The 26,888-nt window shown below is 42.2% G+C and overlaps 2 protein-coding genes and 1 long non-coding RNA gene across 3 annotated transcripts in view; 1 reads left to right on the top strand and 2 right to left on the bottom strand.

Annotated features, from left to right (window-relative positions):
- The window catches only part of rasa2 (RAS p21 protein activator 2), a 36,604-nt gene extending 24,231 nt beyond the window's left edge, over positions 1-12,373 (bottom strand). The window contains exons 1-4 of the mRNA XM_071530109.1: positions 12,251-12,373; positions 8,760-8,883; positions 4,548-4,651; positions 4,327-4,421 (exon numbers count right to left, since the gene is read on the bottom strand). Coding sequence (XP_071386210.1) covers positions 4,327-4,421; positions 4,548-4,651; positions 8,760-8,883; positions 12,251-12,308 — 381 coding nt within the window. The 5' untranslated portion in view covers positions 12,309-12,373. The remainder of the gene's footprint in view (positions 1-4,326; positions 4,422-4,547; positions 4,652-8,759; positions 8,884-12,250) is intronic.
- A 71-nt stretch (positions 12,374-12,444) lies between these two features.
- Positions 12,445-25,094, top strand: LOC139653146 (uncharacterized). Its single transcript, XR_011695985.1, has 3 exons — positions 12,445-12,571; positions 13,544-13,625; positions 23,384-25,094. It is a non-coding gene; the product is annotated as an uncharacterized lncRNA (long non-coding RNA).
- Positions 15,205-19,552, bottom strand: zbtb38 (zinc finger and BTB domain containing 38). The gene has a single exon (XM_071530123.1). The coding sequence runs from the start codon at positions 19,550-19,552 to the stop codon at positions 15,836-15,838; it is 3,717 nt and encodes a 1,238-aa protein (XP_071386224.1). The 3' UTR covers positions 15,205-15,835.
- Positions 25,095-26,888: the final 1,794 nt, after the last annotated feature.

The raw sequence follows: 26,888 nt of genomic DNA, 5'->3' as shown, positions 1-26,888 counted from the left end.
GAGATCAAACTGTCTCATACCATTAATTTCAGAATTGATCTTCTAACAAGTTGTCGTTACATTATTACAACAGAACACTACAAGTAAGTACATCCTCTCACCAGAACATAAATACACAATAACTTAAACAAGACATTCTATTTAAAAGCCCTTAAACAGAGTTCAGGCAGTTGGTGAGTGGGATGTCAGAGAACCAAAGAAAGAAATAAGAATGATTAATTGTAATATTTAAACTAATAAATCTTCCTAACGAATAGGGCTATCAATGGTAACTAAATGAAACCATGTTTTGTCTTTCTGTACTGCAAATTAACCAGAAACTAAGTGATGGGAAAATCTAACAAAATAACAATGTTAAACATTAAAAGACCTGGGATACTTAATGTGGTGGTGGGGGTAGTGTAGACTATAATATGTCCTGGTGACAAATGCCATTCCTTCAATCCACTTTGTCACCCAACATCATTTTATTTATTTCACTGTAGATATTGTACTACAGAAATAGAAAAAGAATAGAATAGAAAAAATGATTTCATTGCACTTCTTTTGACTCAAGTTCCAATTTCTCTTATACGATCAAATTTTCTGGGTCTGGTTGTTTTAGATGGATAAAATCCTGGCCCAGCTCTAGCTCATGCTTTTTGGTGGTTCAGGTTAATGGAGGTACCATAGTGTGAGCCACAGCAGCTGTCATGTTTGTGAACATTCAAAAGTCTTTATGGGGTCGGATGTGGTAAAGGCTGCCTGCCTCGCCTTCGGAAGTGTCAAAGAGAGAGCGACAGAGAGAGAGCGAGAGAGAGAGAGAGAGAAAAAAAAACCCTAAACAAAAACGCCCACACACTTGGACTCTCCCTCTGCAATTCAGCAGTATGAGTTGAGCTGAAATAGCAGGCAGTTCTTTCTGATACAAGATATGCTTTTAGCTAATAAAATGACAACTACCAAGTCAGGATTAAAATGGGCTAATATCATCAGCAGATTGACACTCACATTTCCATGCGTTTTAGCTTGTAGGCCTAGCTATCTTAATTCCTGGGCAATGAAGATGGTCAAATTTGTCAACACATATGATTCTTCGCCACAGCCCACTATTTTGTCTATTGATCTTGTCTCAATAACCGATTCCTGTCATTGCAATTTTGTTATTCTCAGCAAGTTGACTAGGACATCCATCGAGTGAACACAATTCATGGAACGATCATGCACCCAGTCCCCGTTTGGCCACAAACCAAACCAGAGAGGCACTGCAATAACACCTCCATCACACACACACTGATGTAACTTTTGAGTTGAAAGTGTCTACTTGTGAGTGAATCAGTGTAGCAACACATGCCCAGAATAGTCTGGCGTGGGCCAATGGCAGCTAGAGTCAACATGTTAGCTACAGCAGCTCAGAAGTGGTAGTGTGCTGTAGCTTCATCCACCACACCAGACCACTAACTATCTCATCTAAAAAGAATTATGCTGTTGAAATCAGACGGCCCACATGAGTTCCCAATGGTTGGTAGAACAGAACTCCATTCCTGATAGAATTATCTATTTATATCATAATATAATTAATATAATAATTAATTAATATATGATAATATAATATCATATTATATCATCATTATACATTACATTATATACTCCCATTCTCTTCACCATAGAGACTAATTTCTGAGAGACACAAGCCAACCGTTAGCTGCCACCATACAACTTGCTGGCTTCTAACAAGACCATCACCAAACAGCAGTCATCACCCCCAGTTATCACAACAAGCTAGCCCCCACACTACCTGGCTGCTAGCTGTAATTTTAATTAGTCTGTTTATTAGCCTGTCGCCAAACAGTACTCATTAGCCACAGCTACAGCAGCAAGCTTACTACCTTAGCCAGCAACCAATCTAGCTTTGGTCAGGCTCACTCCAACGGCAAAACTTAAGAGACAACACCCATCAAAGGTGTAAAATCTCAGCAAAGGATACCCATGCAGTGTGCAGAGCCTGCGTTGGGCTGCAACATGCCCAGGCAGCATCAGCCTCTCCCGACTCATGTGATCGCTGTTTGCAGTTTACCCTTTAAAGCCTCTGTCACAGACTACCTCACCAGGCTAGCCTGTCCAAGCATGACCCCATGGTAGGGGAGGTTACGGACTCCATGGAATATACCGACCCGGGAGCACCAGGTAGTAGCTGGGACAACCAGCTTGACACTGGCAACCCGCTAAAATTGTTCCTACCAGAGGAGATTAGAGTTGTTCCGATACCGATACCAGTATCGGAAATGCCTCCGATACAGCCTAAAATGCTGGATCAGGTATTGGCAAGTACGTGAGTCTATGCACCGATCCGATATCACGTAATTTATTAGCCCCGAAATTTTTTTTTACTTTAAAGTAGTTTCACCCGGATAAAACGTCTGTTTTCCCAGAAATCTATACTTACATACTAAATTCATACTGTTACTGTACTAGTTAAAATTTGAAATGTCTTTTATTTTACTAAATTGTGGCTGCACTTTAACAGTTTTTTGAATAAATTGTTATTTATTCCTAGATTTATTTATTTATGTTCTTTTTCAGTTATGACTGACTGTCAAACTAGATAATAAAGTTCTATGGCATTCATTCTCTGTATGTATTTGTTCATATTTTACAAAGGGTTTAACCTGAGCCAGGCCATACAACAATGATAGCAATCATATCACATCCATACAGGGTTAGTAGTATACAGCTGTTAAAAAATAATAATAATGTATTTTTTTTTTAACGCACTGGTATTGGATCAGTACTCGGTATCGGCTGATACGCAAGTTCAGGTATCAGAATCGGTATCGGGAAGGAAAAAATGGTATCGGAACATCTCTAGAGGAGATGGGCGGTAACCTCACGTCTAAATCAACCAGACCCATTAGCAGGAGATAATAATGACTCCAGAAACTGAAGATCTGAGGAAGATGGCAATGACAGTCTCCCATTTCCATCCTCAGGCTGTGTCTCCCAGCCAGTTTTATTGAGACCAGAAAAGATCGATGCTAAGGGTGCGCCACCCCTGCCAGTGCAGATCTAGAGGATCTGTAGATGGGTTGCAGACAAGCTTGGCATCCTTTGGCTTACAGTGCAGGCAGAAGCCCCCACCACACACTATGAAGGAAAAGTAGCCATGCCTAAGGGAGTAGCCAGACAACTCCTACCATTCTTCCTTGAATACTTAGAAGAGATTATATGCTGCTGGGAGAAACCAAACCACTCTCTGCTGCAAACCCTGTGCAGGGAGAGTCTGCATTCAACTACATGGACATGAAGAAGGGAATCTACCACATGCCCACGGTCAAGCCATGAGTAGCCACTCACTTGCACCCCAACCAGAGGTTGTCCATGACTTGCTGTGGGCCTATCGTACCTTCAAGGGAAAACCACCTGCAGTCCTCCTTGATGGAGAAAGCCTACAGGTCCATTGCAACAACAGTAAGGGCCCTAAATGCCTCCTCTCTACTCCTGGCATACCAAACAGAGTTAGGAAAGCAGGTGACAGCTACTCCAGAGGCTGAGCTGTGAGATAAAATCTGTCTTCATTGACCAGTGCCTGCAGAGTCCTGAGCACCATGATCACCCAGGAAAGGGCACGGTGGCTCAACTTCTTACTTGCCTGACAAGAAGAAGTGAGACATCCTGGACAAAGAAGCACAGCAAAGGACAAAGGGGTCAGCATCCTGACCCCAGGGGCATCATCGGCACTGCTGTTGCAACCATGCAAAAACAGTGAGAGGAGGAGAAAAAACTAAAGCCATTAAGGCCAATTGATACTTCTGCATTAAAGTGTTGCTGTAGCTACACCTTAGGTCTTTGCAGTGCCGGCATAGTCTGCAGAGGCTGCAACCATAGCTTACACCTCTCCAAAGATGCAACTGCGTGTAGGGCAATGCAACACCACAAGAACTGTGATGGGCCCGCTTCATATTTCCTCCTACCTGTGCCCACCGATAGTGAAGACAATGGAGAAGATCGAAGATATACTAGCTGAAGAGGTTGGCAAATATGTTAATTTGTAGGACACTTCATCTCCGAATTATAAAGATTACCAGATGTCACAGAATTTGTGGTGAGAAATATCCCAGAACATGCATTTCAGAGAATGTAAACACTACTGCTTCTGTTATTACTTCCTTACCACCTCTGACTCCAATATTTCAAAAACAATATATCAAAATGCCAAAATGCACAACATTTAAATATTGAACAAAACAAAAAAAAACAAAAAAAAAACACAGAACACTGAGTTAAGAGATATTTGGATGAACTCCCATTGCGTGATACATCACATAAAGTGTCTTTCCTGGAACCCACCTGGACTTCTGAGTTTGGATCTACTGGCTGAAGGCTGAACCAATGCTCCTTCCCACTGTATTTACACAGGTCCTCCTTCCGGATGGACACCTTGCCTGAAAAGACACACACACACACACACACACACCTTCAACTCAACCATTCAGGGGAGAAATTATGTGTGTGTGTGTGTGTGTGTGTGTGTGTGTGTGTGAGTGTGTGTGTGTCTATCAATGACTTACCAACAGACAGCTCCCTTTGGAAAACGCTCTTGGCGTAAACATAGAAGGATAAACACTGAAATGGCCGTGGGATCTCAAAGTAGAAGTCCTCTCCATAGAAAGGGCTGCAAATTAAGGCAGAGGTTTAAACTATTAATCAAGACTACATCTTTTTTTTTTTTTTTTTATAAAACAAGCACATACTCACTAATAAGATGTTCATGAAAAGGCCTAATCAATGATCAGTTATTTAGGCCTATTGTTGATTGTGTGCAACATCAATCAATGTTATCAAACTAGAAGATTAATTTTGGTGTGGGGTGTAACCTTTTCCTCTGGCATCTCTATATACTGTGGCTATACATGCTGTGTTTTTTTTTTTTTTTAGGACTAACAGACTGACCCTACTGATTGACCCTCTGACAGAGTGACTTATACTAGCTGCTGGTCGCGGCTAAAATGGTCAAGTAATGTTAGTAATGGATTGGCTATTGTATTGGGTGTTGTAACGTGTTGCAAACACAGTTATTGTCTCTTTATGTACATATTTCCATACTCTCAACTACATCCTCGCTGTCCACCTTGCAATGTATGCAAGATCCTGTGCAATTATGTTGGACATCTTGTTACATCTTGTAATTAAATGAAACAATGTTACATTAATGGTACTGGAATAAGTATAAAATAACATATATCAAATATAGAATAGTAATGATATTGAATAAAACTAGAAATAACCGCTTTGCGGTTGTATGCCTCTGCCAATAAACTTTGTTTTATCATTGCAAGGACAGTCTTTATTTATTGAACATATATAATTAATGTGATTATTAGCTCAACTTAAAGGATTTTGGTGTCTGCAAAAGTAAGTGACAGCACTTCCACCGTTTTTGTAGAATGACCCAAGATCGTTTTCTCAGCTACAGTGGTAAGCAAAACATTATGATGTCATAGTGAAGTTGACCTTTGAACTTTTGGATATAAAATGTCATCACTTAGTCATTTTATCCTATTAGACATTTGTGTGAAATTTTGTCATAATTAGCATATGAATTCTTGAGTTATGGCCAAAAACGTATTTTGTGAGATCACAGTGACCTTGACCTTTGACCACCAAATTCTAATCAGTTCATCCTTGAGTCCAATTGGACGTTTGTGCCAAATTTGAAGAAATTCCCTCAAGGCGTTCCTGAGATATCGCGTTCACGAGAATGGGACGGATGTATGGACGTACGGATGGACAACCCGAAAACATAATCCCTCCGGCCACAGCTGTCGCCGGCGCGGAGGCATAAAAAAAATACATATACAGTATATCTTTAACCTTGGTGTTGCATTTGCATTTGTGCCTAAACAGAATAACATCAATAACATAAGAATCTTAAAAACAGATCGTATTCATTTACGGAGAAAATAAACCGTATAACTGAGCAGAAGGTGGACAACACGGGGTGCCCTCCTGACTCAGTGGGTTAGGCAGAATGGTCTTGCAATGTTGCAATCTAGGTTTAAATCTGTGTCACAGCCTTTATTATCCCTTCACTCCCCCACCTCTCCTGTCACTTTCCTCATTATACTATCTGATCGTGCATAAACATTTCCCTATGAAATGGGGGCCAGGACAACTAAAACCTGAACAATATCTAGAAAGTGATACAAAAGAGAGGGCAAACTAAACAGCTAACGGCTAACGGGTTTGGAGCAAACTCTTGCCTTGTAAAACTGATGTCAATTTTTCTCTAAACGCTCCAAACAAAGTACACCAAGGCATAACTATCTACTGAGAAAGAGTCAAGCCTCCATTAAATTGGCAACATCAAATTTTAAACACAACCAACATTGGGTCAACCTAGCAGGTCTTGAACCAGGTCTGTATTTGAAGACAGAAGCTTCCTTCTATCAACAATCATTAAACAACAGGTGCTAAATATAGCCTAGCAGCGAAGAGGTTAGGTCTCTTCTGTTCAGCATGAGACTGGCTGCCCTGTAGGAGCTGGCAGAGAGACAGAGGGCAGGAGCATCTGTGCCACTCAGCTCTGCCAAAGTAACTACCTCACGACCCGAGATGGGACCAAGAGCTGGACAGCTTGCCCTGACACAGCCGATTGTAGGTTAAGCACTAGTTCCATGTACATGCTGGCTGCAGATGGAGCACCTGTCCCAAACAGGCTGAATACCACTCAGATTGTCGTACTGGATGTTCCAAATAAAATTGTAATCATTTAAGTTTCAAATCAGTTTCAAATCAAGTTTCAGTTGAGCTGCTTTAGTCGGGTTGATGTATTTAGGAGGTCAGTTCATTTGGAATAAGTCTCAAATGAATGGATTGTTGTAGGCATGTAAACCACTGAGCAGACACTCACTGGGTACCTACACAGGCCTGTTTTACTCCTGTTGACAGGAGTATGGTAGTATGGTTTTGAAGCTAAAGGACTATTCAGAGACAGGTTTGCCTCTCAAGCATTACTAGAGTTTATAAGGCCATGTGCCCTGACCAATGATGCGTGATGTTTCCATTTTCTGAGAATTTTTGTGAATACAGGACCTGGACAATAGCCTGTATAACACACAGTCATACTTGTATAAATGTTCTAGTCTGCTAGTAGTGTGAGAACTTGGCCCTATAGCTCTTTAATCCCTACAGTGACGCTTCCCTCTATACAACTTATACTGCATCTTGGATGGTGAAATATCTCGCCCAACACTTCCGCAGAAAGGGTTTGGGCAACACATCCAGTGCTATGCGTACACCCACGCATCCTCCAGTAAATGCTCATCAGCACATGGAATTATGTACTTGTAGCCTCCACACTCTCTGTATACACTCAAACATACACCCACTATACTCCCTTCCTTTCTGCTGTCATCCTAGCTTCCCAATAATGTGACGGTGCTAGGTAGAACCACTTCACCGCAACTGTTTGAACATGCCTGCTTTATCCGAGGGATCAGCTGCAATTAGAGTTTCCGCTCAGCCTTTGTGTCTTAAAACCATTAGGAATAGGATACCATATAATACGAGAGTCAAGCACCAACACATAAAAAACACACACCAGGCCATATTTGAGTGATTATTAAGACGTGTGTAAACAGAGATTGAGGTAGTGAAGTTGAGAGTGACACAGAAAGACAGGGGAGAGCGTGGGAGGACACACTTCCTCAGACACTGTAAAAGCCCTTTGAACGGGTTTGAAATCAGGAGAGAAAAAAGCTGTTGTGAAATACCTAGAGAAGGCAGGCCCATGTTTACAGTGAGCTGTGCGAGACTGGAGGTAGAAACATTAAGTTCCCAGATGCCCATCTCCCACACCTATCTGTGAACGTCTTATGAACACGCAGCCATTTGGAAAATAGCTCATTTTAGTCTGCATGTTTTTGATGTTGCCCAACTCGCCTGATACCCCCCACACACATCCAACTCTGAATCATATTTTTACAGTTCCAGTGAACATGTGATCAAGAACTTGTATTTAAAATGGGTAGGCAGCGATTATCTAAACTCCATAATGTCCCAGACTTTGGTGTAATTGACTCTCCATTCTCACAACAGTTTTTGGTTCATTAGATTTTTGGTTTCAATGCTTTGTTTTGGCTTGAATTACTAAAATAAAAGTATGATTTAGAAAAAACAATCAATATATGAATAATAATAATAATAATAATAATAATAATAAGCTCCTGTTGAAACCGGATGCTGTATATCATATAATATCACCTCAATGTTCATGTCAGCAATCATGGCAGTTGCACAATGCCCCAACCCTAGTAGATACAGGCTAGATTAAAAAAAAAAAAAAAAAAGACCATTGTAGCATAATTATCGTTTTTTGTTCATTTCCTGCATTCCCTCACTGATTTACATCACTGTCAATTTTTCTGCAGTGCTTTTATCATGTTATGAAATGTGCTATTTTTCCTTTTATGCATATTTATTTTCATGTGCCCTGATGAAGACTGGAATAGCCAGAATATGCTAGCATCTCATTTATAGCCTATAATCAAACTATGTGTTGTCTAACTAGTATTTGTGAACTTTAATATAAAGCTAATGCTTAAAAGTTGACCCTGTACTGTAATAAACTGTAATAAACATAATAAACACCTATAACTGTTGTGGAACTGCAACTCCCTGTAGAACTGGAAATGAGCTGGTAATGAGATGGGGTTTGGAACTGGACTCCACCTTGAAATTTACTGCATGGATATGAAAAGTTTTCGGGGTAACCTGCTCACCTGAGGCTTTTGTCAAACACCTTGGTGCGGAACACCTCCTCTTGATCAAGACTGATGGTGCAAAAGGTACAGAGATCCCGTTGGCGATTTGGCCCTGAGACTGGACCCAGGTTCTTAGCTTCACCTGCAGGACCAAGACAAGAGCTTCATTGCAATCAAAACTGGCCTCATAATTTCAGCAGTGTTTCCCCATGCATAGATTCACTTTTGACAATGTATCATACCCTCCCTACCATGCAGTCACCACAAAACACATCCACTACAATTTATATTGTACAGTGTTTGAAAATGTAACATTCACATGATGTGTAGCTGAGGACAGGAGCTAATGACTTGGCCAGCCCCGGTGCACAGTTATGGCACAGGTTTCAATCCCCACTCAGGCTATTCGGTAAAATTTTGCCATTTCCTGTCACTTCACGTTCTACAGCTACAAATTAAATACTATAAGCGGGTCAACTGACAAGTTAACTAAAAAGGCATTTCAACTGACAATTAGACCTTCAAAAGTTTCTGAAAACACGTGCATGTAAGTTTCAGATTTTGAATAAGCTTTACCCTGGTAATTCCCTGCAAGAATTAGGCCTATTGGCAGTCCTTGCATCTCACTAATTTGAACAGCTATGATATGCATGAGTTTTGATTAGGAAGGGCCGACTGCTAAGCTAAATCATAATAGAAAAAACATGGCCATTTATAAGAGTGAGACTGACTCTGGCATGGGTTAGTTGTATTGAGGCTGATTCAATACAGGCTGAGCTTAATCAATCAGTGCATGTGATTGCAGTTCTCTATGCTACACTTCTGAGATATGCTTTCATATTCAACATCCTCATGTTGCATTTAAGGCTTGCAATAGACTGAGTCTTGCCAGTTGCCAGGGCAAGTTGCAGAGCGGATGTAGCTGAAGTAGACTTGAGGCTCATATGTGGTTGAAAACATGAAACATCAACTTCCTCAGTATAACCAATGGCGACAGTACAGCGCTGATTCACAAATGACAAACACCTTTGTAACACACTCACCACTTGCATGAAGGCAGGCCTAGATAACAGGCAATGGTTTTATGTTATTGTGTATAACACATACACAAAAAAATGCACAAAAATCAAAGCCAGATAAGTGGTTAGACCTGAAATGTCAGCACAGCTAAATGGCAATCATTCAAACATTGCACTCTATCAACATCTTCACGATGAGTCAGATTTAGACTGACAGATTACAGGGGCATGGGCAGTAGACTATATTGGTCCTGTAGGTTTGAATAGGTAATCTAAGCCCAGGGGAGAAACTGAGAAAAGCCAGCACTTGGATCAGCTCGTTAACATGCTATTAATAATGGCCCCTGGCTAATCCTAGAAATGGCCAGAGACTTAAAACAGCCGAGTTGCTAAAGCTTGGACTAGGTTGACCTGGTGGGAGTAGAACCCACATGCACATAAACACAAACACATACACTTGAATAACTCCATCTCTTCTATGTCATTTTCACTAAAACAGAAACATATCACCTGTGAAAACCATAAGCCAAAGGTCAGACAGCGTGCTGCAACAATGGCTGTCTTCGCTGAGGACCGCTTAGTCTGTTTGCCCTTTACCTATAAGGCCTCACCTCAATTATCCTGATTATGGCGTATATCAAGGCATAAGCAAATCAAAATATAATGGCTATGTCAGAATTGCTTATTAGAATAGAACACATCTTCACAGAATGCCAACTCCATTGATGCCTCCAAAGATGTAGGCTAAGGGAAAAATAACAAAGTGTGAACGAGGAAGAATGAAGTTTCGTAAGACAGCAAAGTGAGTTACATGCCATGATACTTCCTCTATTTTGTTCTGCTTACGGTTTTCTCATTAATTCATAGTAGTGAAACTGACATTTGTCTTCCTATTACTCTGTGCCTATGCATACTTTTAGCCTTGCTGCTAGCCTATATTCTCCTTAGACAGAGTGTACAGATACAAATTAGCCACATACTTATACCTAGTCATGACATGGGCTACACTTACTAAAAAAATATAGCTAGGCCATAACCTAGTTGCCTAACTGCATATTGGCATTAACCACAAAAGTATGGTTTTGAAGCAAAAGAAGAAAAGGGCTTTCTTTTCATAGGAAATTATAAAATAAAAAGCCCTCCTTGGTATCAATTTGTTCAGAACAGCTCCCTGCTGGGAGTTGAACACGACCATAGAATTGTACTCTCCCATTAACACAAAGCAAAGCCACTGGGGGATATTTAAACCTAGCCATTTAATCAATTAACTGAGACACCATCATGGTCTTGATGGTGCAGGAGTGGACGCTGGCCTTAGACATCTTGAATCTGAGTAATCTGCCAAAAACAAGAATTACACATTCAAACAGGCACAACCTCCTGGCAGGTGCGCCAATCGACCAGCCCATGCATGAAGATGACAAATCTGGCTTGCAAGCTATTTGGGTAAAAGCCTATACTTCCAATTCAGACTCTAATAAAATGGGTATAGTAACAGTAACATAGGAAAACTTGACTAACATGAACTGTTTTTGAGGCATCAGATAGCTATGCTACCAGTGATGCAGTGGTAAATAATCTGACACTTTATTGATTATTGTAGTAAATTCTCTTTTGCCTTCACACACAGGGTGAGCTACACATGTCTGGAGACACAGGGCTTGAACCCTGGTCATCCAGCTGAAGGACTGTCTCTTTAACCACTTGGTCACTCCATCCACCCCCTCCCAAACAAACAATAAATAAAAGGTGAGCAAACTATGACCTCCAGTTGGTCATCATAACAAGGCAAACAACAGTATAGACGACTAATAATAATAATTATTTTTATTTTTAAGATAATGTCTTCTTAACGTTATGTTTTAACATTATCAGCTTGGTACAATTTACGATGACTACTAGGAATTTACATAATGAAGATTTATGTCAGCCCAAAAAAGGTGAGTAAACTCTATCCCGCAAATAAAAAGGTTGGGTTACCCTCGACTAACATCGCTGCCTGTGATATATGTGAGTGGGGCTAGCACATAACTTGGCTTGCAAAAGCCATGGTAAACGCGTTAGCCACAGTGGACCTGACTGGTTGGTAGTAGCTAGCCTCCTTTGCCACTAACGTTAACTTAACGTTAGCTGCCTAGCTTATCGGAAAGCTGAAGCCCACACAGAACGGCAAGTTCTAAAAACGTTCACAACTTTTTATTTTAAATAAAGACAATGGCTAAATCACCCAGCTTGTGAGGGCAGTTTGTTGGGTGGCCGTGGAGCGCCCAATGAATGAATCATTCACAACAAGCTAGTAGCTGCTGCTAGCATGCTAGGCTAACTTAACGTTAACCAGCAGCCGACCGACCAGATGAACTGGCTGTCTCCCCCGTGTCGACTGTTGATAACACACCGCGCCCCTCCGGCTTTCCCCTCGCCGCTCGTTTGTTTTCCCGACATCTCTCCTCTGTGAGAAACGGATAACATCGGCTGGGTGTTCAAACTTACATATTTTCCCCCGCAGGCTCTGTAAAATCCGAATTCTCGCGTCGTCTTCTTCCGCCATGGTCCGACCTGACTGTTGTTGCTGCTACGGTACATTCAACGCTGGTTTATCATATCCGTTTATGAATGCAGGCAGAGTCGGGCCAGCCCCACTGCAGCGTCACGCAAGGCCCCGTACACACTTGTGCTTTAAAACTTTGAAGAAATCTGTCGCTTCCTCAAAAGTCGCTCGTTTACTTCGAACCACTTAGGACACGATCTGGAAACATTTTGAGGGGTTGGAAAGGCTTTCAGGTCGCTGGTGTTGCACAGATTGCATCGCATGTGAGGAACACGTACTTTGTTTGACAAAATGTCAGTCCTGCTTTCACCCTTTGACTGTGTATGTGTATCGTGTATGTGTACGTATGAGAGAGAGGGATACATATGTTCATGTGGCCGTGATAAGAGTGAATGAATGAGAGTATTGTAAATTATGTAGCACACAATAGTCACATAAAAAATGCTTTGGGGGGCGGGGGGGAGTAAAGTTTCAGTTTCAAAATTGTAATCGAACGTCAGTACTCTTGTGAAGCTCGAGAGGGGTTGGTAGTGTGCGCAATCTGTCAAAAAACAAAACAAAAGACGAATATAGATATACGATATAGATTTTACAGACGGGCGCATGGGTCATATACACATCGTGATGGAGACAAATTGTAAACACACGTTTCACAAAGAACGATTTAGGCTGCTAATATTCACTGAAAAATTTAGCTAGCTAGCTATAATATGGGTTTTATTAGACGGTATCTATTCATTAGACATGTATGATAACCATTCTAATGTAATATTGCGACATCGTTTCATGCATATTTGTTTAAAGAACACCTCTGATGATTTTTCTCTGTCGCCTTTTTAATGGACAAAGTTGTTGGCTATATGAGCGTGATTGCTCTTCCCCATAGAAATATGGGTTGCTGCTTCTGTCAGTATAGGATCATTCAGATGATACTTGCAGTGGGGTTGTTTTTCTGATTACTTAATGTTTCTTGAATGGGAATATTACTATAAATCTCAGTTCTTACATTGAGTTACCCATACCATAATTGGGGCCATCTTTCACAGTTTTCTATAATTAAAATTAGATATGCCAGGATTTTATAGGAGTTTGTTTAGTCGATATTGTTTGGTCCACTTAAACTAAATCTGTGTCATATCAAAAACTCATTCCAAGTAAACTACAGGCCTCTTTCAATATTATCTCCTTTTGGTAGCAGAATGATTGACATCCTGTGTTCTCTCTTCTCCTCCAAGGTGATGTTGCTGTTTGGTTGGGTGAAAACTCGGGCCTAATCCACAACACTGACAGAATCAGGCAGCCTCAGAGAGGACTCAGGTAACTCATAGTACTTAAGTGCACTGGTCCCCTGCTATGGTCTTGCACACTCCAGTCCACAACATCTAGATACTGAACAGGTTACTTCTAGTCCCGACGTTGTATCTAGTTATTATTTGTGCATACTTGGTACTGCCCTTAACTCTACATGAAGCATGCGACAGCCTGAGCTAGTGGTTCTCAACCAGTATGTCATGCAGATCTCAGGTGTGCCTTCAGAGTTTGCTGAGATGCCATGGTTATTAATGTTAAAAAAATATATCACGTGTCTTCATTAAACCATTTTTTTCCCCCTCCAAAGTAATGCAAATAGGGCCTCGTCCCACACCTCTTTGCATTTGTTACCACTTTGTAACTGATGAGACTAAGTCTTGTGTGACAATTACAATCAATAATGTGGCACGCTGTGAATATGCATGTCTCTCTGACGTGTTCCACAACACTGAAAAGGTTGAGAACCACTGATGGTATCATACAAGTCAATGTTGCATATTGTAATTTACATTTCTTTGATAAATTATTAGCTATTAGCGGCTGCAGTACAACATTGCTGGCACTTGTCTTTTCTTTTCATTTCTACATTTAAGTGTTTGCAAGCATGGTATTAGTTCCTCACTGTAGGTCTACAATGTAAAGATTTGACCTTAGGCTACATTTAGTGCAGCTAATCTTTGCTCATCTCAAAGAGCAATGGGATCTTATGTCATTAGCTATGCTTACATAGTGTATAATGGTTCACAGAGAAAGTAAAATTACAATGTGGCTCGCTTTTTTGTTTGGGATTGTATCAGTATCAAGACATGAATTGTTGAAATCATCAGTATTTTAATAGCTAATAATTTCTTTATTATTTGATTACTTTTTTGTTACATTGGGATTGGGAAAAAAAAATTACTCACTTGCTGCGGATGGAATTGGATAGTCTAAAGAACAAACTGTGTAGAGGAATACCTTATACCTTTAGCTTATGGCCTATCTTTTACAACCCAAGCCAAGCCTCACAAATAAGCCAGGAAGTAAGGAACATCTGTAGATTGTGTCTTGAGGCCCAGACTCTAAATGCAGATATGTGTGGAGGAATGGTGGGTGGGAATGAACTTCTCAGATGTGCTGCTGGTCCCCGAAGGACCAGAGAACTAATGTGTGGATTTATATTTAGGAAGTTGTTTGCTATGGAACAGTTTTTGTGCCATTATTTTCCAATTTAAATCTTAATAGTATTTTTTTCTGTAGCCCCAAAAAACATCTTTTCTTCATACTACCCTCTGACTGTTGACACTGGAAGTCTTTCCAGTGTCAACTGTTTGACAAACACCTAGTGTCATTTCCAGTGTCATTGAGTTTTAAGTAATTTGCGGTACGTGACAAATCCAGACTGGTGGGCTTTATTTAAAAACAAAAAAAGGATATGATGCTGTTTTGTCTATAGAGTGAATTTATAGGCAGGCATGTATCGTAACTGTGCTAAATAAGGACAATATGTAACTACTCAGAATATTAACAACATTTATTTCAATAGTTTTACATGTTTTATACATATTAAACACACAAAAGTAGTAACATTAATCTCAATGGTGCCTGTGGTAGAAATTAGAATTATAACAGTGGTTCTCATTGAAGAATTGTGATTAAATTACTAAAGTATTTAATCGACAGATAAGCATAGTCTAACTATAAAGTGCAACTCACCATGCCCAGTTAACTGAAAGGGAGACTCAGGAATGTGACAGTGTTAGAATTCATGACATGTTTTCCCCAGATGTATTTTAAAAAGTGAGGATGTGAACATACTAGGCAGCCATTCAATTATGCCACACATTTCATCCCTGTTTTGAAGTTGTACTGGAGTTCATCCTACTCAGAAGAAACTTTCAGAAACATCCTATTCTTTTCTTGAGGACACAGTCATATCACTGAGTCTGCCCTATATGCATAGAAAATGGACAAAGTACAGTCTGTGTCAGAAGGCTATAAAATATCCAAAAATATCTCCTGCAAATGTGAAAAATCACTCGGTCTGTTGTGTTTAGGAGGGAATAAATTACAATCTACGTTGACATTAGGTGTTCACGTTCAATGTCTGCTGTCCATAGGAATATTTTATTCAGCTCAACTACCAAGACAAAATGATTCCCAAGGTACTCTTTAATTTCCTAAACCAAATTAGTGGTTTATAGTCAAGTCATATTCAGTTTCTCTTTTGCCTATAGTCAGTTGTGGTCCTCACAAAAAGGCTCCTGTTTGCACATCCACTTGTCTGCCTTGCGCATAGAAATGTGGGTCCCTTTAGTTTCAGAGTCATTTTTCCAAAACAGATTAGAGGGCTTCTCATGATCATCACAACTGTTTGTTCTTGGTCTCGTCAAAAGACCCTTGTAGCTATCTTTTTCTCTGTCGTGGGCTTGCTTTTTTGAGGTGAGATGCATAGAATGTTGTGGGTTGATTCCTTTTTTAGTCATTTTATGTTTCACCTTTGAGGGCGACAGGGGAAAAAATGGGTCAATGCAGGGTGATAGAGGACTTTTGATATTAGAATATGAAATGTCCTGGTATGACTTTGAAGTCAACGACATGTAGTCATCTGTATCCTCAATTTTAGGCTTAATTTTCTCTATGGGAAAATGTCTTCTTCCCACCTTGTCACTTTTCATGTCAGTGCTCCCTTGATTCTCACTCTCTTCTGTTTTGATTACCTGTTGTTTATTGTCTTTGCCCAGTGTTGAGTGCTTAGAACATGGTGGGTAGTTGTCATACTTATATCCCTTCCCAGTTGTCTCCTGGTGTTTTTTCTCATGGCTTCTCTTAGTGGCAAGATAGAGAAATCGCTGGGGACAGAAGGAGCAACGATACTTCTTCTCTGTGCTGGGACTCCGGGGTGAATTATCAAAGCAAGAGCCATTTTCCATACAGCTGTTGCACACATAATCACCACCGGCAGGTGCCTCACCAGGGGGGCCCTGCTTACCACAGGTTCGACAGAAACATGGGTGGGAACCAATAACATGTGCTCTCAGACCAGACTCTGTGATAAAGGAGCTGTCGCAGATGTCACAATTGTAAGTGGCCCTTGGGCTGCTGTTCCTGAGACTACGTTTCACCTCTCCACTACCATCTGAGATACTCTCATCTGTCACCCGGCACCTTCTGTCCAGGTGGGCCTCACTGGCATTATTTCTACCTACAGATGTTGCAGGGTAACTGTACTGCATGTCTTTTCTGTGCTTGAATCTCAGCTTCTTCCTCTTCTTTTTAGCTTTGTAAGAATAGTAGGGACGCCAAAGCTTATCAGCGGTGTCACGGTCGTTGGGATCATCATACGTCTCCGACTCTATGGCAGCAGTGACTTCTGTTCTGAGGCGGAGCCTGGGGCTCTCTGAGTTGCCCCTTGTTGGAGGGCACTGACTTGGGCTCTCCACCGGACTCAATTCCCTGATTCTCTTTTTCTTCCTGGGGAAGAGCTTGGAGCCTTTGATTCTGCGGCGGATGATGGCCTCATTGCCTATTTTCACTGTTATCTGGCATAGGGGCATAGCTCCACCATCCACAGATGGACCTGGGCATGCAGGCTTGGCAATATACGTTTCAGTCTTCGCCCCCACCATTTTATCATGTGCCAGACTCTCAGCGCCTGATAGAAGTATCTCCTTGGTCATAGCCTCAACTCTTTTTGCTGCAGCTGATAGCTCACCTAGCTTGTTAACAGTGTTCAAAGAGTTTAAGAATGGTATATTATTACTGATGTGTTCTGAGTTCATCAGTGCTTGAGTATCATCTCCGTATCCCAATGCAGGGGACTCTGTATCGGGCTGCAAAGGGTTTGTATTGTCATAACTAATGAAGGGTGAACCCCTATGCTCAGCCTCTTTTGTGTTCAAGGTTTGGTCAATATCTTGGTCACATGGCTGTTCAAAACTGATGCGAGGCATGACTGATGCCACCATCTTTGTTGTAGCCATGAATGTCACAGGCATTGGGAATGAAGCGGTGTCAGGGTTGCTGATAATGCCATTCTCTTCAAATGGAGGGATAAGAGAGTTGCTGTCCAGTGGGGCTTGGTCACCTCCTTCCACACTCTCTGAATATGTCTGACTGTATGTCTTGTATTGTCTCTTTCGAAACTTCATTGGCAGAAGCCTGTAGAGTTTGATGGGATAAACGCTGGCTTTAAAGCCACCATTGGCTGATTTTTTCTTCACAGCTAGTCTGGGATCAATGCCGTGGAAAGATTTCTGATGGTTCTTTAAAATGTAGTAAGTCATGAAGGTCTCCAGGCAGAAAATGCACTGGTACCGGCGTTCGCCTGTGTGCCAGATTTCATGCTTGGTACGGTACTCTGCCAAGGCAAACACCTTATTACAGTAATGACAGGGGTAGGCCCTCTGCCAGGAATGCACATTCTCATGCCGCTTCAGACTGGATAGGGTGACATAGACCCGCTTACATACACTGCAGTTGTATATCCTCTGACCGCCACCTGGCTTTACTGCCCTCTCCACAGCCTTTTGAGGCTCTGATTGGTCCAATTGAAGTGGCTCTGTGGTGTAAGGAGTGAAAGGAGTGGAGAGGTCAGCGGAAGGTAACTGTGTCACTGAATTATCTATGTTTGGCATGTCGTCTGAATGAAGATCCACTACTTTGGCCGCGTTGTCACTGGGATCTAGTTCAGGTGGGTCTCTCACTGCCTTGGGACAGACTTGCTCATGGTTGCGTAGCCGTTTCAGATGCATGAACTTCCTATGACAAAACTTGCAAAACAGATGACTGACAAAGCGCTTTTTATGTACTTCTGTGTGAATGGTGAGAAGAGCATTATTCGTGAATATCTCTGGACAGTACTCGCATCCGTAGATTGAAATGCTGTCTTCTGTGTGAGGGGAGAGGGTAGGTGGCTCTAACTCCATTTGAACATTATCAGTGGCCATAGGTAACACCGTGTCTGTACTCTTTTCTGTTTCTGCCTCTGAATAAAGTGGAGGTGGTGTCATGACTGGAACAGGTGCTGTCGTGACAGCATCAGGTAATGCGGGGCTATCATTATTTGGTATATCTGTGTGGGGTACAGCTGTTGTAGGAAGTATACTTCTACCCAAAATGCCTCTCAGCCTGTGGCGCTTTTTGAGCGGGCCTGCATTTCGGTATACCAATTGCTTTGGCTGTGATGTTGAGGGCTTACAGACCTTCTTGTTGTCCCCCTGACTGCTATCTTTTTGCTCAGCAGCCTGGCTCACTGCATATGAGTGTTCTGAGAGAGCCTGTGTTGTCTCATTGTTCCCAGTGAGGCAGGAGGTGGTAGGACAACTGGCCGGGAGCTGTCCCACATCTGGTGACTGCCTCTCTCCATTGGTTAGAACCAGAGGGGTGAAGGGGTTGTTCCCAGGACACACTTCAGTGATGGAGAAGGCATTGGTGATCCGTGGCCCTCTGGTACTGTCTATCTCCTCGGGCCTGGGAGCCTCTTTCTTTGTTTTTTTAGCCACTGGGGCCTTGCTGGAGTCTGTGGTTTTAACACCTTCGGGTAGGGTTTGTGTCCTTCCAGAGCCCTGCCTCTCTTGGTCTGCAAGTCTCTCTAAGAAAGGAATTCCTAGTCTTTTTCCCGCTGCCACCAGGCCCCCCGTGTCTTCTGCACCAGCTGATGTCACCTTAGAGCAGTAGATGAAGTTGAGGATGCTGGCGAACACTTCGGACTTCAGGTCCATCAGCTCCAGCACTTGGCTAGAGCTCCAGGCCTCAGGAGCTGTCAATGCATTCCTGAAGTAGCCGCTGCAGGCTGCCAGGATGTTCCTGTGGGCCCGAAACTTTACGTCCTCCACCACAATGGTAACATCACAGAAGAGGCCCTGTGAGCGCTGCTCATTGAGCTTGCTAAGCACGGTGTGAGGGTGTGTGCTGTCCATCAGGTTCTGAGTGCAGGGAGACACCACGGTCATCTGCAAAAGGAAGAGAGAAAGAAGATGAAGGGGATTAACAATTAGATTAAAGGTATTACAAAAACTGAAGATTTGACAGCCATAACATTGCTATAGAAATCCAGAAGATGTGTGTCCATTTCACAATGGAAAGAAATGTAGCTCCTGTAGTGTTTTAACACTAGATGGCAGTAATACCCTGACAGATAAGCCCCAGCACCAAGAGTCAGTTCTGCAGACTGTCCCTGAAACACAAAGATGGGTATGAAAACCATCATGATCTCTGCCCCTCTGCATCAAATACCCTGCAGAAAGTTTTATTTATTTTTTTTATTTTGTTAAATTTGATGTAGGGGTTACTGTTAATGTATTTAATGCAGATTTTAGGACTATTGAAGAATATTGTAAATTGTGGATGCTTTGATTAAATTGATTGTTTTAGGACGGCCACTATATCCTGTTTCTCTCAAGGCCTCTCTCTCTTTTTCTCTTGCTCTCTCTTTCTCTCTTTTTCACCTCACATTTTCTCACATTTTCTATTACTTATATTGAAATGTCTTCTTATTGCTGTATCTTTCTGTAAGTAACTGTAAATGTGCTGCAGCTGTGTTGGCTGGGTCTCCCTTATAAAAGAGATCCTTCATGTGGGAGTAACCCAAATAAATAAAGGTTAAATTAAGACATCTTAAAAAAAGATAGCCTAGTATGTTGTCATAGGCAAGATATCACAGATGGAGAATAAAAAGACATTTGTTTCAATATTTTAGTAGCTGGGAGCTACGACTCTTTTGTCAGTGCTAAGATGTGGGGCAGTGATAGCTTCGAGAAATGGGTTTATGACTGGGAGGGTGCCACTTCAAATCCCAGCTGTGAGAAAATCTGGGTGAGGGAGAGCAACACTATCCTCTCCCTCAACAACTGCCGTCAGTGCTGTTCAGCAAGCCATTGAACTCCCATCTGCTGCAGTGGAGCTTCTTAGTGGCCGACAGGTAGTAGTACTGGGCAGCACCCAGGTGTAAATGTGTGAATGTCCCTTTGCATCCACTCCCCTAATTTGTTTGTATAAATAAGAATGTGTTCTTAGTCAACATGCCTGGTTAAATATGTGTCAGAAAAATGTTGACACTGACCTAGAATTGTACTATAGAAGAAAACTCTAAATTCAAATTACTTCCTGAATGTAATAAACTAAAGAAATCAATACCCTACATGTGTGGGGTGTCCTGGCCTGCACCTGGTGGAGTGGGAACCAAAACATGCTGTGACTTATTCATTCATATTTTTGTCATCATCAGTCTTAATTACTTTTGCCTTTACTTTTACTTTTTGTTTCCCATTCAGCGTGCTACCACAGCTCTGTGCTAGGCCCTGTACAACTGTCATGTAGCCCATCCCATTCTTCTCCGGGCCCAGGTTAATATGAAATGAAATGCAGACAGTTACGTATTGGTGAGACATATTTCCCTCAATGCAGGGGAGCAGTACTTCGACTTGTCTCACCCACACAGCTTAGTCAACTCTAACTACAGGAACAATTAATCAACATCCTGTGAAGGGAAATGGCAGCCAGGAAGGGTCATAAAGATCAAGTACCACAGAAGTACAATAATCACTGCTATGAAAATAAGAAATACTGAGATGATTTGACTTTTTCAAAGAAGTTGAGTTGCTAACCGTATTGTCCATTCGTTAAGGACACGCATTTCTTAGCCGTACCATTACTATACACTAGATCACATGCACACGAACACACACACCCTTTGCTGCATCGTGTCTATACGCTTTACAAATTTCTGGTCAAACGATGATCGATGTGCTTGTTTGTTTATGGAATGAAGAAGGCATTTGTGAATTAGCTTTATCTGTGTGGTTAAGTTAGATGGTCTGTGAACTATGAGAGGAAGTTACAGCCTAATGCACTCTCTCTTTGACAGGGGATGTTTCACCCAGCGGTGATGTGCTAATTGCCCTCACATCACAGTCAGTGTGTTTTGAGTCTAAACTTGAGTCATATAGGCTGCTGACTGTATCTGCTGAGACAAGTACTCTTGCATGTGGTGAAGCAACACAGCTGCATCAAGATTATTCAAATATCCAATACTAACCTAGAGAAGAGTTACTGTTTTTTGTTTTTATTTAATTTAATTTTATTTCACATCCTCATTTTAGCGTAGCAGTGAAAGTCATGCTGTAGGCCTATGCCATACTCGCATAGTATCATGCTGTGATTCCTGACTGACAAATGGGTAACCAGCCTGCAGATAATATGAACGCAGTAAGAATGAGTCCTTGGGTAAATATCAGAACTCAATTTTTGAGCATCAAAAGGTTACAGAATGTAACGGCTGTTTTCTCTTTCTGTGCATTGTGGGGGTCATGGAATTGTAAAATGGGACAGTGGGATATTGGGATGGGTGGATTGTCTAATTGCTCTCCTGGAGGCGGCCCTGCTGTATTGATGCGCTTCAGTTAAAGGATTTCTTTGTTGTGAACTTGACTTTGTTCTTTATGCCTAATAAGAATTTCTTACGTAATGATAGAGATTAAATTTATCCTCTACAAATTATACTGCAAAGACAATCTCAGATTATGTAGAATTCAATTCGATGTGTAATTTTGTTTTCTGTGTTTCTTATTATTGTCATGGACAATGTATGCGTATCTACTGCAATTTTAAGGTACAAATTGATAAAATAAAATAAAAAAATAAGAGTATTAAAATTACAGTATTTTATTTATTAAAACAGAGTGCAGGTAATATTTACCAATGATGTCATCAAATGTTTATTGTTTTTTATTCTTAATTTTATGATGGTGCCATGATTACAATATGGCCGTCAGTATTCGAAGCCTCTCATATTACTGAAAATACAACCAGCCTCCTGCCTCCCTCGCAGACAGGCCTCCGTTGTCACGGCAACATGCTATGGCGCAGCACTTATTGGGATTCAGTCGGATGGCGAGCGACTGCATTAGCCGTCCGCGTATTCGGTCCCCTTTCCCTCCCACAAACAGCCAGCCCTCTCTGAGAACCTGCAACACAGAGCAGTCTCCAGTGCGATGGAGGTTTGCCTTTGTCTCCGCTCGGATATACTTTGTATGTGCGTGTTGGTGTGTGTGTGTCTTTGTCTGCAGCAGAAATGCAACCCAAAGGACTTTCTCCTCTGCTAACAGCAAGCGATATGCCGCAGCCTTGATGCTGATTTCTCTGGGTTTGTGCCGTTTATTGAAGCGTTTTCATCTTCACGTCTTTCTTGCATTTTGCTTTTTTACTTGACCATTTTCAATTTATCCAATTTGTCCCCATTGTTGTGGTTTATTGCTACCACACACTGAGCGGAAATTTTGAATTTGTCATAAGCGGATATGTTTTTGCCACACCCAAGCTTACTTTACCTTGAGAGCTCATGTGAAATAGTTTTTTTTTTTTCTTCACAACCTGTAACATGAAATCCCCTCGTATCAAACCACAAACCAAGAGAAGGCACTACAGTATACAGACAGCCTTGTCAAAGAAAGAGCGAAAATGTCAAAGCAAAAGCCATACTTCACGCACCCCTGCAAAGCGTACTTCCGTATAAACAGGTTATAAATTTGGGGAAAACATGCAAAACATACCTTAGTAAATCTGAGAAAATGACGCAGGGCGAACAGGAAGCGGTGTCATGCAGTATCCCTCTTCTACAGCTCAAAATACACTCTACTATACATCAAAAACAGTTTTGCGAGAGCAAGGCGAAAGTAGTTTTTTTTTTTTTTTTTTCTGTGATGGTCGCTGAACAGTGGTGCTGTCAGAAGCAGGGCTTTTTCTGACGTCTTTCTTCCTCTCCCTCCCTCCCTCTCTCTGTGCAGATGACTCCCGCTCCAACGTCCTTCGCCTCTAACCATGCAGCCCAGGTCCTGGGCTAGTTCTGCCCTGCCCTCTTCTGACTAGTGTTCCCTATGTACCTCTTCTGTCCTACTACGGCTATAGGAAGAAGCCCCAGTTTGTACAGCGTATCGCTGAACTGGAGTATGGCTCTGCCTCTGTGCTAGCCGGGCAGCTGAAGCATTCTGCAGCCGCCACCAGGAAACGGCAACTTTTATTAAGCATGGCAGAGGGCTGTAGAGCGAGCGGAGAGATGCTGGGTGCTACATCACACACCAGCTCTGCACTCGATGGAGCAGCATGAGAAAACGCTCAGCTGCATGGCTGGTAGCAGCGTACAGTGAGGAGTCTTCTGCTGAACCACAACTACAACAACTGCTGTGTTACATCTCATCCCCAGTGCCACACCAGCTTGATCCGGACACATCTCCATATTGACCAAAAAGGAAAATCTCTCTCATGTGGCGCGAAATGATCTGTAGCCCACAAACAAACAACATGCACCTTGAATGCATCTATTTCTTGCTTGTGCACACAGGTATAGTCTCTTTGTCTGTGCAGCAGTATGCTACACTGAAGCCTTTCGCTCATGCTTACACTGTGGTTAGGTAACGCAGAGCTCAAGAGAAGATCATAGTTATTACTGTCGTAGATCACACCCATCAAAGGAGAGACATTCATAGGTGTTTTTTCTCTCAAAATAGTGGTGTGGATGAAAAGTAAATGCAAGGCGGAGGAAAAAGAAACAGAGTCCTGTTACCAGCAGGGACTGTGGGTATACCTATATAGAGGCTGCTGATTGATGCAAAAGCAGCAGATGCGTCAGCACTGCAGACGAGGGGGAGGGGAAAAGGCTGAACCAGACATGGCACTGTGAGCCTCTCACTAGCCTCTCAGGGAGCAAGCAGTTCTGTTATTTACATGACTGAGTATGGAGCCGATTGAATTTGTATGCCATCCCCTCATCCTGGCTAAGACCCACTTTAAACCAATGTTAAAGCCATTTAATTTTTTGTACTCTTGATTTCAAATGACACAGTAGCAGGTGCCAAATTATTACACACACATACACACACTCACTCATTGCCCTAAAGGAAAGAAATGCGCTATTCATAGTGTCTGCGTGTGCTCTCCTCTCTCTGAGCTACACTTGATGATAAATCTCAGTCGTAGCGGCTGTGTCCTCCTGTTCTCTTTTCTGTGTTCAGTACCCATCACATGGCATTGTGTTTGTGATGAACACCATTAACCAGAGGCTCAAGTCAGCTGCTATTTTTGGTGCTGGCAGCAAGGCTTGGCTCCTCCTTGTTACCTGAACGCGCTGAAGACCACTGCATTAGCCTGGGGAGCAGCCAGTGCACCAGCCTGGCAGCAGTTCAGCCCTCACACTCCTATAAGCTGCTGCACTGGGCCAAGTTACTGTGGCAACCGGCACAAAATGAGGTTACCAACCCGGTAACGCGGCGAAGGTTCCTGACCTTTTACACAGTTTGTGCGTTGGATGACGCGCAGCATTCCACTGACCGCTCCTTAGGGGTCCATCATTTCAAACTTCACCCCACCCTCCACACATCTCCCTTCTCTTCTATAGCGCTTTGAAAACTTCTAATTAAATAAACACGCATAATATCCTAATATTACTTTGGACATCTCTCACTTGTGTATACGAAATCTACTGAATGTTTAATTCACATACTGGAACTATAATTAAGCATATTTGTTTTGCATTTGACATTGTTGGAAATCATTAGGTTAATAAAAGCATGGAGAAATTGTTCCATTTCCAATTTAACAATCTTAAAAAAGATTTCAAGCTGATTTCAAATTAATAATGCAAGCAGAACAAATTCACGGACGACGCTTTGAAAAAGAAACTTCATAAAAACTAATATGAAGCTGCGTAAATTAATTTCATTCTCATTATCACAGCCAAGATTTTTGCGTTAGTATTCCATGCAGTATTCCGCTTGGATATTATGCATTAGTTATTTTGTCTGTGTTTAGTGGATCCTATCAAGCATTTTGTTAGCACCACCTTGTCATCCACATTTGATATTGCAGCTAGGATCTTCCCAAAACCACAGGACAAAGCACACAGGCCCCTGTGCCTCAGCTGCTCAGTAAGCCCAGCTGCGGCCTGCAGGAACACTGATCAGCAGGGAGCAGAGACCGCAGCACAGGGCTGAGCAGGCCTCATCCCCATTCTCAAAACGTTCACACTCTCGCAGCATACAAAGACACTCATCCCCAGTTGCACTTGTGTTGCTGGCGCAACAAGCACTCATACTCTTAGTAGCCTACCAAAATGTTTCTTTGCAGAAGGTCTTGCTGGGCCTGTCTCTGCCGCTGTGGAAGTGAGCGGTCTCTCTGGTGTTTGTGTAGGAGGGAAGGAGAGTGACTACCCAGCTCCTGGGCTCCCTTTGGCCTAATTTAGGGCTTTACCATCTTCCCTCTCCGCTGCTGTCTGGTGGCTGTCTGTGGACTGTGGTCCTGGCAGAGCCTCCCTGGTCCTCTTCCTGCTGTGTAGTTGCCTTCTGGAGGCTGCTGACACTGCTGCGTCACTCCCGCTGCATCTCTGACCCACAAAGAGGAGCTGAGAAGGAGGGGTGGCGCGGTGAATGTGTGGAGGCAGGGGATAAGCAGAAAAGAACAGGCTCTGCTCAAACAAACAAACGGATGAGGCTTCCGCTCTGCCTCAGTTTGGGGCCTAGTCACTGTGGTATTCAGGAAGTGGGTCTGGGAGACAGATCTTTTATTGTTACGTAATGAATATTTTTCCTCCCAGACTAGACTCAGCTGAGAAGGCGGCGTCCAATGTTCAGTGTCTCAGGCTAATAATAGGCCTCAGTACCAGTCATGACTGTATGCTGTAATGGCGGTTCCACTTCAGTACCCAGCTTTTCATTTGGGCAGGAAAAAAAACAATATTTTAGATTGACGAGCGTGACGTCACTGATTGAAAATGACCTGAATTTTAAAGTGTGTTGTAAAACGACGGCACAGACTTGTTATCCCTTAAATCTAACACAGGAAGATGTAAAGCCTTATAATACTTGTGGTTCTATGTTCTAGTGCAGCATCTGGTATCAAAGAAACGGGTCTAAAGTACCTTTGTATATGTCTGTTTTTGTTTACATTTACTGTACCATATGTTGTCTCTGATCTGTTAGTTACCTGTTAGAAACAGAAAACGGTGCATACCTTTGTCTTACGTTACTGTAGCTTGCTTGTATAGGTTTCAGGTGAGGTAGGGTCAGGTTGTGGCAGATGCCCTCACAGACTTATTTTGTGCAAGGTTTTAAATCCAAAATATGTGTTGTAGTCTGTAGGCCTGGATATGGTGACGAGAATTACAGCACTTGTTTTGCACACGTTACCCAAGGTTTTATTTGCTTGAGCCTCCTCCTCCTAACATCTGACTCTGGTTTTCACTGCCATGTTGCTCCCTCTGCTGGCTGTGAGGGTGAACACAGCACAGCTCCTCATGCA

This window comes from Centroberyx affinis, unplaced genomic scaffold (assembly GCF_046629955.1).
Source record: "Centroberyx affinis isolate AG114_WGS23_722 - 3 ecotype Tasmania unplaced genomic scaffold, CSIRO-AGI_Caff_v1 ptg001882l_1, whole genome shotgun sequence".
Classification (NCBI taxonomy): domain Eukaryota; kingdom Metazoa; phylum Chordata; class Actinopteri; order Beryciformes; family Berycidae; genus Centroberyx; species Centroberyx affinis.
Note: the sequence above shows the minus strand (reverse complement) of the source record. Positions and strands in the feature narration are given on the sequence as shown.